Source organism: Ovis canadensis, chromosome 6 (genome assembly GCF_042477335.2).
Source record: "Ovis canadensis isolate MfBH-ARS-UI-01 breed Bighorn chromosome 6, ARS-UI_OviCan_v2, whole genome shotgun sequence".
Classification (NCBI taxonomy): Eukaryota; Metazoa; Chordata; class Mammalia; order Artiodactyla; family Bovidae; genus Ovis; species Ovis canadensis.
Genome location: NC_091250.1, coordinates 46666120 through 46679571, shown reverse-complemented (window position 1 = coordinate 46679571; position 13452 = coordinate 46666120). Strand labels below are relative to the sequence as shown.

The 13452-nt window shown below is 35.3% G+C and overlaps 1 protein-coding gene across 4 annotated transcripts in view; it reads left to right on the top strand.

The window, feature by feature from the left end:
* The window catches only part of SMARCAD1 (SNF2 related chromatin remodeling ATPase with DExD box 1), a 90049-nt gene that overhangs the window by 51847 nt on the left and 24750 nt on the right, over positions 1–13452 (top strand). For all 4 annotated transcript variants that reach the window (XM_069593661.1, XM_069593663.1, XM_069593664.1 and 1 more), the window contains exons 7-9: positions 5966–6067; positions 7046–7127; positions 8453–8844. In XM_069593661.1, the coding sequence (XP_069449762.1) occupies positions 5966–6067; positions 7046–7127; positions 8453–8844 (576 nt within the window). The remainder of the gene's footprint in view (positions 1–5965; positions 6068–7045; positions 7128–8452; positions 8845–13452) is intronic.

The following is a 13452-nucleotide window of genomic DNA, read 5'->3' as shown; positions in this document are numbered from 1 at the left end:
TGTTCAAGTCAGTCTTGGAGTTCACTATGCTGCTGCTAAGTCACTTCAGTTGTGTCCGACTCTGTGTGACCCCATAGATGGCAGCCCACCAGGCTCCCCCATCTCTGGGATTCTCCAGGCAAGAACACTGGAGTGGATTGCCATTTCCTTCTCCAGTGCATGGAAGTGAAAAGTGAAAATGAAGTCGCTCAGTTGTATCCAACTCTTAAAGACCCATGGACTAGCTGCAGCAAAAATGGATGGACCGGCCAAATCTGCATTGATATATTTACTTAATTCTTCTCTGCTATGGAGAATTATTGCAAAAATAGGACCCAAATGAAAACACTTAGCTTTTAAAATTTTTATAATTCATCAAGCCTGTCCCTCTACAGAAGCTGAACTCAACCCCAGTTTTTTTTCGTTTGCCTCCAAAAACCATTCTCTAATACAGTCTTTTAGTAAAAATGTGTTAGCAGCATTTATGACTTACTATTTAAAGTGAGCATTTAAGATACTAATTACTGTAATTGAAGGTGAGGATGCAAATATGGTTTTAGAAGTTTGAGAAACTTAACTTTGGAGTAGTCATTGCCACCATTTTTAGAAGCCTAGACTGATGACAAAAGAGTGTTTGCATTATGTATTGTGGAAAATTTTTCTTCACAGTGACTTGTGGTTTTGAAGAACTTGAACCCTCAGAGAAATGTTTTAAATTCACAAGTGTTAGTTTAGGAAAACAGATTGGATTTGAGGAGATAGAAAATGAGGATATTGAGGAGCTAGGGTCCCAACCTTTTTATCTCACCAAAAACCTGCTGATGCCATGTGGGTGCAGATGATGTTGAGGACAGTGACAGTGAAATTCAACAAGCTAGGTCGTGGCAGAGTAGCAGTGTTAGCTGGCACTCTAAACGCCACTGAAAATAATTGTGCTGATGGGAAGATACAAGTTTGGTTTTAATGCTGAACATAGTAGGAGAGTTGTACATGGCATGCAATTGAATCTTCAACCTTCCAGGCACTTTTAATATGAGAACAGGAGGCTAGTAAAGTAGCTGACATTTATTGATTTTATTTATTTGCTTATTTTTAACATAATGTTTATATTTTCAGCCATACACTAGAGATGACACAAGGACAGTGATGCATTATCTTTCCATTGCTGCTCATTTTCATATAACTCTTCATTTACTATTTCATAGTAACTCATAAGCTATAGCCATTCCAATGCTCACATTCCAAGCAGACTTGAGTTCATATTTATTGGAGTATTTATGCATTTCTTAATCATTTGATGTGTAAAAATGCACTATCCTTCTTTTAAGATTTCCTTCTGTTTTTTTAATGGGTCACTAATACCAGACCACCTGACCTGCCTCTTGAGAAATCTGTATGCAGGTCAGGAAGCAACAGTTAGAACTGGACATGGAACAACAGACTGGTTTCAAATAGGAAAAGGAGTACGTCAAGGCTGTATATTGTCACCCTGCTTATTTAACTTCTATGCAGAGTACATCATGAGAAACGCTGGACTGGAAGAAACACAAGCTGGAATCAAGATTGCTGGGAGAAATATCAATAACCTTAGATATCCAGATGACACCACCCTTATGGCAGAAAGTGAAGAGGAACTAAAAAGCCTTTTGATGAAAGTGAAAGTGGAGAGTGAAGAAGTTGGCTTAAAGCTCAACATTCAGAAAATGAAGATCATGGCATCCGGTCCCATCACTTCATGGGAAATAGATGGGGAAACAGTGTCAGACTTTATTTTTTTCGGCTCCAAAATCACTGCAGATGGTGACTGCAGTCATGAGATTAAAAGACGCTTACTCCTTGGAAGAAAAGTTATGACCAACCTAGATAGCATATGCAAAAGCAGAGACATTACTTTTCCGACTAAGGTCCATCTAGTCAAGGCTTTGGTTTTTCCAGTGGTCATGTATGGATGTGAGAGTTGGACTGTGAAGAAGGCTGAGCGCTGAAGAATTTATGCTTTTGAACTATAATGTTGGAGAAGACTCTTGAGAGTCCCTTGGACTGCAAGGAGATCCAACCAGTCCATTCTGAAGGAGATCAGCCCTGGGATTTCTTTGGAAGGAATGCTGCTGAAGCTGAAACTCCAGTACTTTGGCCACCTCATGCAAAGAGTTGACTTATTGGAAAAGACTCTGATGCTGGGAGGGATTGGGGGCAGGAGGAGACGGGGACGACAGAGGATGAGATGGCTGGATGCATCACTGACTCGATGGACGTGAGTCTGAGTGAACTCTGGGAGTTGGTGATGGACAGGGAGGCCTGGCGTGCTGTGATTCATGGGGTCCCAAAGAGTTGGACACGACTGAGCAACTGAACTGAACTAATGAAGTTCTTGAACGTGATACCTCTAACACAATTTTCCTTAGCCCAGTGGCTTTTTATTTTCATGATTTTGCATGGTGCAATAATTTTTGGAAATGGATGTGTCATGTTATGGTGGAACAGACTGTAGTTGTCAGCAGAAGAGGACATGACCTTTCTTTGAAGCCACATGGGTCTCTGCTGTGATTTTCCTTTGGGGATTGCCAGAGACTTTATGCAGCGTCCTCATGAGCCACAGATTCTTTGATAAGCACTGCGTCTACTCGCTGGTCACAAAACCTAAGTGGCAAAGCACTTGCATTGCATCCTGGACCTACTCCAAAGCCTTCTCTTGATCTAGGCCCCATTACTAACAGTCTTACGGCTTCTTCATCAACAGATCAGAGTAGCATACACTGAACTGAAGTATACCTTGCCTCCAGCATCCCAAGAGGTCGACTAAAGTGTTGTACCTCTTTCTCAGAGGCAGCAATGTCCAGCCATTTGTCTTTTGTTTTTTCTTTTCAGAGTAAAATTTGTAGCATGCTTCACGTTGGACCTCCATATAATTCATGAAAGTGGTGGACCCCAGAATTTGAGGGTGGTAGGCTTCCCAGGTGGCACAATGGTAACAAATCCACCTAGCAGTTCTGGGAGATGTAAGAGACATGGGTTCAGTACCTGGGTTGGGAAGATCCCCTGGAGTAGGACTTGACAACCTGCTCAGTATTCTTGCCTGAAAAATTCAGAGGAGCCTGGACCGGCTGTAGTCTATGGAGTTGCAAAGAGTCAGACATAACTGAGAGCCTGAGCATTCAGCATATTTGCCGCTCTAGCACGTGTATATCTTACTAAGGCCATGTAAAAACCACCACTGCTTCCTCCTTGTTAAGTCCAACTTACGTGATGTCTTCAGTGTAGAGGACCAAAGTGATACACTGTGGACTCTGCAAAACTATCAAAGTCCTTAGGTAATAATTTTTGAAAGAGAGTTGAGACTTATAGCCCTGAAAGCATGAAGGTGTTTTCATCACTTACCCTGCACCTTCATCACTTACCCTGCCCAGGTGAAAATAGCTGCTTCTTGTCTTCCTTAATTACTGCTAGACTAATAATTGTGTAGTAACATTGATTTTCTCCAGTAAAAATACATTTGGTATAGGAGCTGCATGTGGGGTCATCATCTGTTGTTTGCGTATGATAATCTAAAATAATTCTCTAAGACCCATTTGCTTTGGTATAGGCCAAGGAGGCACATTACATTGGGATCTGGGATGGTGGTGCCAATCTCTGCAATTCCTTCAGTGATATGGTATGGCTACTTTGTCAGAGGGACAGTTCTAGGGCCTTAGATTTGGTATTTTCTACAGCTATGGCCCTTACTCCATGGGTCAAGGAGCTGATGTGGAATTTCTGCCAGTGCCAAATATGTCAGTTCTGACTCTGCATTCTGAAACTAGAAGTGTAACTGCAGGATTGATTCATAACTCTTGGGCCCACTGATATGATTTGAGCCCAGAGTTCATGTATCACCTGGCTTCTGTGAAGTTCCAGAATAACCACTGAACTGCATAGGTATTTTCAGTCATCAGGGTAGCAGAGCTGACAGAAGTGTGGGGTCCAAGATCAAAGAGCAAGTGATAGACAGACAACCTGCTGAATGTTTAATACGTGCTTTAATATATTTAATTCCCAAAAGATAGTTTAGTTCAGTCGCTCAGTCGTGTCCGACTCTTTGCCACCCCATGGACTGCTGTATGCCGGGCTTCCCTGTCCATCACCAAGTCCCGGAGCTTATTTGAAACTCATGTCCATTGAGTCGGTGATGCCATCCAACCATCTCATCCTCTGTCGTCCCCTTCTCCTCCCGCCTTCAATCATTCCCAGCATCAGGGTCTTTTCAGATGAGTCAGTTCTTTGCATCAGGTGGCCAAAGTATTGGGAGTTTCAGCTTCAGCATCAGTCCTTCCAATGAATATTCAGGACTGATTTCCTCTAGGATTGACTGATTACTATTTTCCAAATAACTTTTTTCTTTAGATGAGATTCACATAGCATAAAATTAACCTTTAAGAGTTCAGTGGCATTTAGTACATTCCCCATGTTTTGCAAATATAAGTTCTATCTAGTTCCAAAATATTTTATCACCCAGTAATATCATGCTATATATCTTAAGCAGTTTCTCCCCATTCTCTTCTCCCCCTAGCCTCTGGCAACCACCAGTTGGCTTTTTGTCTTAGGATTTCATATAAATGTAATCATATGTGACCTTTTGTGTCTGCTTAGATTAATATTTTTGAGGTTCATCTATGTTGTAGCATGCATAAGTACTTCATTTCCCCCCTCCCTTTTTTTAGGACAGAGTTATATTCTATTTTATATGCATATTACGATTTGTTTATCCTTCATCCTTTGATGACATTTGACTTATTTAAAATCATGAATGTTCTGTGGGAATAACTAAAGTTTAGGAAACACTTAGGTAATGGAAAAACACTGATCTAAATACCTAAGTTTCTGTTTGTACCCCAGCTGGTCATTGTCCATCTGTGACCTTTAAAAGGATTGTTCTTGGAGTTTTAGTGTCTTTATCTGTAAAGCAAGGATGGCAGAATGAATTTTTGATAGCTTTTCAGTGCTTTCTCCAAATATTGGTGTTTCATTATTCCCCTTCTCAAAAATCTCATTGCTTTCTGAATGAAGACTGATCTCAGTTTGGCATTCTAGGCCTTAAGCAGTATGAGCTCTGGTTTAATTTTTCAACCTTATAGCCTTTCCATAGTCTCTGTGCTCCAGCCCAAACAGGCCAATTACTATTACAAAAAACATGTCCAGTTTTCTTCTTCCTACTCCTAACTTCCTTAGCATTTTATATCTCTAGCTAGTGGAACTTCCTCTTATTCCTGTTTGTGAGGGAGGTATTGCTCACAATTTAGATATTTCTCTGTTAGGTAATGAAAGAAAAAATAGCACTGTTGTTGGACAAGAAAGGAGGTAGAAGAGAAAGTGTGAAACTACTTTTTTCTCTTTTGTGTGTAGAGCATGTGGTACAGTTCTTAGCAACGTAAATAGGTGCTTTTAGATTGACCAAGATACAAGATTTCTCCTATATGTGAACCCAAGAGATCTTGTTTGTTTGTTTGTTTGTTTTTTATTTAAATGTGGAACCAGTTTCTTCAAATGAAGTTAAGTGACAGAGGAAAGAGATAGTGTATGAGTAGCCAGTTACTCCCAAATTAATGTTTAATTTATATATTATTTAGTTACATACAAGTTTCTCTGTTAACTGTGTCGCTTTTATGTTGTGACTCAGCAGTTAATATTTATACCTGAATTATTTCAAGTTAGTTTTAGTATCATTCTAGTTGTTTTACCAAATATCTCTCATTTTGAGCATTGTATCAATATGAGTGAAGTATGAGTTACTGGATATGTAGTCAGGGTCTTTGAGTGATCTTAAACCAGTAATATTTTTATTCTTAAGATGTAAATTTGTCAACTTTCACATGAACAAAAAAAAGCATTTTTGAATTCTTAATGGAATGTGAAAGCTTTCAAATCAAGTCAAAATACAAGTGTGACTGTCTTAAGACTGTTCTTCCTGATGATCTCTTAAATTGGTTCTCTTTTCTTTTGTCCCCATTAGGGAGAAGAGTCAAATGAATCTGCAGAGTCTAGCACTAACTGGGAAAAGCAGGAAAGTATTGTGTTGAAATTACAAAAGGAATTTCCCAATTTTGATAAAGAGGTGAGTACTCATATATAGGTATTTAATTAGTGTGTGCTGTTTGTATTACAAAATAGTCTTTGAGGTCAACTGCATGAAAAGCTTAGAGTGATTTTTGCATTTTTCTAATTATATTTAATTTAACTTGTTTATCAGTATTATAAAACATATTTGTATAACTTGTTTACCTTGTTCATTTGCCTTATTTGATACTATAATATCAACATTATAATGATAACATCATGTAAGCTTCATAAATATAATTGTAGTAATAGTTGTCAACTCATATATAAAATGCAAAGTCATCTATAATCCCAAGTAACTTCTTTTAGTTTTCTTCATATTCTCAACCTTTGATTTTTTTGTAAAGAATTTTAAAGTGTAATATCCACTTTAGTGCCTTGATATTCCATAATCTTTAGTTTATTTGCTAGGTAGTAAAAATACTTTCAGAGTCAGTAAAGACCCATGCCAAGCATGCCATTACTAAAAGAGCCTCTGTTTTATCATATGGTGCTTGGAAACACATTATTTGTTTCACATTGGGAATACATTTATACCTGTATTGATTTATTCAGGTATACACACATCTGCTAAATTCTGATGAGCTAAAGGCAAAGTCTTGTTGCTATACTGGTTCTTTACATATGTTCAAATTACATTTTGAAGTTAACAGTTTATGAAAAAGCTTAACTGCATGTTGAAGTTTAACTGAGCAAACATTTTTTGATATTCTGATGTTCAGAGTACTCCACAGCAAGAGTAAAAATGCAAAAACTGTCAAGCTTCCTGCCCTTTGAAGAAAGACTGTTGTATATTTATGGAAGTGAAATTGTATATACAGAAAGTATTTGTAAAGAGCAACATAAAAGCAAGTGTGAAATCATCAGATATGAATTCTTTTAAGTTCTTAAGTGATTTATTTTTTAAAGTATAAAACTTTTCTTTTCAACAAGTCATTCTAGATTTTTAATAAAAAGATCAATGACTTATTCCTAGGAATTAAGGGAAGTACTCAAGGAACATGAATGGATGTACACAGAGGCTTTAGAATCTTTAAAAGTATTTGCAGAAGACCAAGGTAATTATCTGTTCTATATTATTATAGAAAATTCATACTTCCCAATATATTATATTGTAGTATGTAAGAAAATAGTAAACCTGTTAGTTAATAACCAGAGAATGGGATTGCAAGAGATATTAGAAACCAGTTCCCTGTATTCCTTGTAATCATTGTAAGATAGATGTCCTCACCTACACTATATGAATCTCAAAAGCATCAGTATCAGTATAAGGTGAGTGTCGCTGGCATGGAAGAAACTCACTGATCCCATAGTGGAATATTTTTAACTTCAGGAACGTAAGGGTAGGGAAATAGTGGGGAGAAGTTGAACAACACATGTTTAGTAACATTCTTAAGTAGGAATCAAGTAGACTAGCTCTTCTTAATTACAAAGCCAGTTTTTAAAAATCCCAACACAATAGCTGTAGGTTTTCTGTTGTTTTTATTAATGAATTATTTTAGGTAATGCTGTACAAGTGCTCTTGATGGCACAGAGAATGGTATTGTGTGGAGAAAAGAAAGCCACTAATATCATCAGCTCTGAGTCTGAAATAAGATTCAGAAGAGAAGGATTACGAATGTGAAGAAATTCAATTTATTTTTCTTATCTTTTAATACATGTACAAAAATGAATGTATGAAAATGTGCAAGTCTCAAAGCTCTTTGAATAAGTAAAGCATTCTAGATAATAAAATAATGATTATAGATTAATTGTTCATATTTCTTACTAGTATGTAAAATAAATGTACCTTCAATCACAGACATCTTAGAAATCCATGGACTATAACAGATTAATCAGTGATAAAGTAGTGGTGCTTTTTAATAATATATGTAAATGACTTTTAGTAAAGATGAACCTATCTTTAGTAAAGAACCATCTTTAGTAAAGATGAATAGTGGAGATAGGTGATGGGAAAATTAATTATAAAATGGATAGTTTTAATTTATGATGAGCATTGTTTTTCTAACACCCATCAGTTTTGGCCTGGGGATGGAGCTGCTAAATACCATTGTGGGTGTCTTATGTATATGCAGCTGCCATTTACATTCTCAGGATCTTTGATAGAAAATGAGGATTTACATTTAATTCATTTTAAGAAGTTATCACCTGTTTTTGAAACTAATAATTCATTGTATAATTTCATACTCTACTTCAGTATTTCTCTTTAAGGCAAATCAAGATGTAACAATAAATTGTAATTGAATTCTGCATTGAAAAACACATGAATACTGTTTTAAATATTTTTCTTATATGAAATCTTACATCTTATATGAAGTCTTATATCTTTATATTTAATTTATATCTTTCTAATATAGTTATTTTTGTCTTTCTTTGTACTCAGATATGCAATATGCTTCACCGAGTGAGTTTCCAAATGGAAAAGAGGTTTCTTCAAGAAGTCAAAATTATCCTAAAAATGCAACTAAAACAAAACTGAAACAGAAATGTTCCATGAAACCACAAAATGGTTTTAACAAGAAACGTAAAAAAAATGTATTTAATCCTAAAAGAGTTATTGAAGACTCTGAATATGATTCAGGTTCTGATGTCGGTAGTTCGCTAGACGAGGACTATAGTAGTGGTGAAGAAGTGATGGAGGATGGCTATAAAGGTAAAATCCTCCACTTCCTTCAAGATGCTTCAATTGGTGAACTTACTTTGATTCCTCAGTGTTCTCAGAAAAAGGCTCAGAAGATAACAGAACTCCGGCCCTTTAATAGTTGGGAAGCTCTGGTAAGGCTACATTTTTTTTCCCCCTGTGTGAGTGTGTGTGTGTTTTCACTGTACCGTTCATAGTCAAGGTGTCTTCAGCCTAGGGAAGCATAGATGGGTGGCCTTATCCTGTGTAGAGTCAAACATTACTTACCATTCTAAGCCAATAGTATTTCAAATAGTGTCATATGACCTAATTTTGAATGAATTAGGGGGTGATTTTCCTGAAAAACCCTAAGCTGATTGGCTGGGCATACTGTCACTCATTTTTTTGCATAGAAACTTGGTTCATTTCACTGCAGAAGAAGAAATTAGAGCTTACCATTAAGGAAGGAGTTGTTTGCTAGCCTGTTCTGATCTGTTACTGCTGAGACACCATGCAGAAAGCAAGAATGTGGCAGAAATTTTACAACAACTACTTGAAGAGCAATAGCAACATCCAGGGGAGCTCCATGATTCAAAATGCCAGCCTAAGTGTTTTATGCTTCACCACAAAAGAAGTAGTTGTTTATTTTCTTTTTCTTTTTGAAAGTGACAGCTCAATCTCTAACATGCTTTTCTTGGTTAAACAACGCGGCCATTTTATGGAGTGTAGCAGGCTGCAGCGTTTTTAAGTGGAAAGATAGAAAAGTGTTTGGAAGCCTAGAATTCAAGCGTTAGGTGAAGGGAAGGCATAAGCATTGGTAAGTACACTTTGCATGATCATTCTCTGGAATTTCATTTCCTGTAAACAAGTTTTATCTAAAATACCTGTATTTTGAGTTTTATAAATGTCAACACTCAGCAAATCTTATTCATACAGAAAAAAATAAGAACTCTTGTCTTTTAAATTTTGCTTTATCTTTTATGAAAATGTGGGCTTTTCGAGCATGAATTCTAAACAAGCCCTGCTGTGAAAGCAATATAGATGATTTTTTATAGCTTTAGAATATGAAGTAACTCTTGATGCTTTATAAAGTTTTTAAGTTTTATTCTCTAACTTAAGGAGTAAAGTTGCTTTGTGATTAATTTTGTACTTGGTCAAATCTGTGTGAACCTAAGTTCCCTTGATGAGTATCTTGAAGTGGCAGTGGGGGAAGGTCCCTGAACAATGGCTTGTAAATAGCAATTTTTTAAAAATTAAAATATTTGTAAAATAAAGAAACAACATTACTGATATTCTGTGGGTTTGAAAATAAATAAATAAAGACATTCATTTTGCCTAAAGCTTTTGCTTTTACAGAGAACATCTGTCAAAGCAGGCCCTTTCAAAACTTGTTTGGCTTTGCCTAAGTGATTTATTTGTTAAAGTATTTGCTGAAGGGCTTTCTTGTTCTTATTTTCTTCCTTTTCTTCTTTCTTTTAATCTTGAATGGTCTCCTATGTTGTTGCAGAGTTGGGTTGCTCAGGCTTGTTGAGATTCTGATTTATTTAATAAGGAATGCAATTATCTGCACCAGTGTGTTTAGTCACTGTAACCACTTGCCCACATATCTTACAGTAAAAGTAAATTATACCAGAGTGATATGTCCCAGATGCTTTGAAAAATATTCAACAACTTAGCATGTAGAAAGCATATTTCCCCTACTAATTAATTGGCATAGTTTAAATTAGTCTTGACATGAATTTAGAGATTATCTACTTAAACCTCCTAAAGCATCTTGCCCCCTTTCTTAAAGTTGAATACAGAGACTGTTTTCACTAGCCATTCATATTATGTTGATTATTTTATATAGCAGTTAAAAAGCAAACTTGGCCACTTGAGTTTAGCATATACAGTGCTTTAGTAAAAAAGTAAATGTAACTTTTGGGAAAATTAGTAGGACTTTAAACTTCTCCTTTCAGTTACTTTAGAATTTTGAATGAGACTAGTTTAAAGAGCAATTTAACGTCTTAAAAGTTACTAAAGGAAAGTCAGTATTATGTACATTTTGGTAAAAAAAAGGAAAATGCATGTTATAGTTTACTTCTTCCCTATTAATCAGAGAGGCTTGCTAACACACCTGTGAGCTACTTCAAACAGAAACAAATAGCATTTACCTTTGTTTTCATAACTACTATTTTTAGAAATTCCTATGAGAATTAGTTGAAATTTTAATTACGTCCCTCAGTCATACTCAAGTGAAAATTACAAGGCATATTAAGAGCAGTGTACAAATGTCTAGTAAACTAGACATTATTATTGAAGCTTATTTTAGTCTTAAGGATTGGAGAATTTGGCAGAGCTTTAAAAACTCATTAGATATTTCATTACAGTGCAAACTGAGCCAATAAATCAAGTATACACATCTATTTTAATTATGATTTTTGCCCAGATGACAGTCTCCATGACGTTGATGGGTTAAATGTAATCATTAGTATTTCATTGTCTTATTTTATTATAAAATTAATTTGAATGTGAAAATTATCTTAGTGTCTTTTAAACAAAAGTTGAACAATATAATTATGACTTTGTCAGAGAAGTACATTTTAAAAAAATTACTCTGAGATATTCTAGTCACCTTTATTTTACATGAGGAAAATTATGTTTTTTTAACAAAATAAGTGCATTATGTGAGGGTATTTATGTTTGCAGCTTTATATCGTTTTTAAAAATGAAAATTTAAAGATTGTCCAATTTTCCTCATAATTTTTCCATTTTTCTTATTTTTCTGCTTAATAGCAGTAAAGTATGTGCTTATGGTGTGAAGCCACATTGTTAAATCATGTACTTTGGAAATATAGCCAGCCAAAATGTTGTTAGTTTAAAAACATGTACTGTTAATGTGATGTTGGCGTTTTTATTGCCAGATTTCACACATTTGATGGCACCAGTTAATCCACCGCTTACTGAATTTTTATTTAGCTTTGTGCAAAGTAAGGTGGAGATACTATTATGTCTATGATCTTATATGTTGCACCTTTATACTTTAATCAGAACAGTAGTGTATACTGATCAGTTGAAGATTCATGAGTAGCTAACTCTATGTAAATAACTCAACCTAAAATGTTTTCATGTATGCACTTAATTCCATAACATTTAGATCAGTATAAATGCAGTTTTCTTTGACTGTTAACCAAGCAAACAAGGTTTGGCTCACATGGAAACACTAAGCGCCTTGTTGTGCTGCTCCCATCCTCTAGTGACTTATACTGCGAGTTTTCTTTCGCTTTGTTTTCCTGGTGGTTATTGTACAATGTCTGTGAATTTGTTACTTGATGCATTGTGATGTGTACTACTTCCTGATAGGGTGGCTTCAATAAAATGGAGAAGATTGCTGGACTCAGGCTTTGTTTTCACTTTTGTAAGTTTGATAAATATTTATTTTGAAATCACATATGCATTTGAGTACTTTGTAAGCTGCTGTGCCACTTTTTATTTAGGGGGGAAATTAAGTGTGCTTTTAAACAATTTTCCCCTTCCTGTAGAAATTCAGTTACTTGTGCTGTAAGAGCGACACATGGTGGCAGGAGATAGGTACTTCAGTTTGTGACTATTTTAAAAACATTATTACTTTTTAATCAAAGAGATGGTAATCAGGGCCATGTTGATGTTCTTTTTTTTTTTTTTTTTCATTAAATTATCCAGTTACTATCAATTACTTTTTCTTTCCCTCTGAAAGAAATAGCTTTATCATTTTTTTAAAGAATTTGTTTTGTCTAAAGTTGAAACAGTACATGCAAGAAGAAAAAAGAAAGTTAAGTTTAGCCAAAATTCTACCAAAGATAGTCACCACTTAAGATTTATTGAGTATCCATCTGTTTATGTGTATGTTTGTATATTTCACATTATGTAATTAGGGTCATATTTTTATGCTCATCAATAACTTTAGATTTCTTAGTAGATTCCGCTTTTACAGAGTACTTTGTATTTCTTAAGTCTTGTTTTAGTGAAGCTAAATAACTTACAGGATTGTTAAATGCTTTTTGTCTTCAGAGCAGTGACATAATAGTAGTTTTCTTACACCTTTTCTTAAGGGGGAGATGCCCATTTCCCCTGCCTCCACACACACTTGATGAAAATATTTTGAAGTTAAATGTTGGATTTTTTAATGTTTATTATTTATGCATATATTTAGATAAAAAGGTTAAATAATTCTACAGCCTTGTTCTCCCTGAAAATCCGTAGGAATCCATCCGCTTCCTAGCCCATTTCTTGTGCTGCAAATAATTGCTTCCATATCTTGTCTGATTCTTATCGCTTTTATATCTCTAGGTAATATAAACATAATGCTTTTCTAAATTTTTCAGTTGCAGGGCTTATTTGTTGACATGACACAAGACATTATAGCATTGGGGTAGGATTAGCTCTCTTCTCACTGTCTGTCTCACATGCCCATTTCCCAGGCCTAGCAATATCTTAATAATGTGATAATTTTGAAAATCTTTTTTTTAGTATCTACTTTGTTAGACTATGCAAATACCTTTCATAACTGAACCTTGTAATATACAACATGATTGCTTTTTTTCTCTTGCTCAGCATTTTGTTGTCCCTAATTATTAGCTGTCTTGATTCTTCTCTTGTCTTAGTTTTTGTATATGTACTTGTTACTTCAATTCTAGACTCTTCCCTAGTTGTCTAAATTTCCCCTCAGTTATTAAACACTTCAGATATTTTATCAGTTTTATCTTCTTGAAAAAGTCTTCTGGAGTCTTAAGACCTGCTCTGGT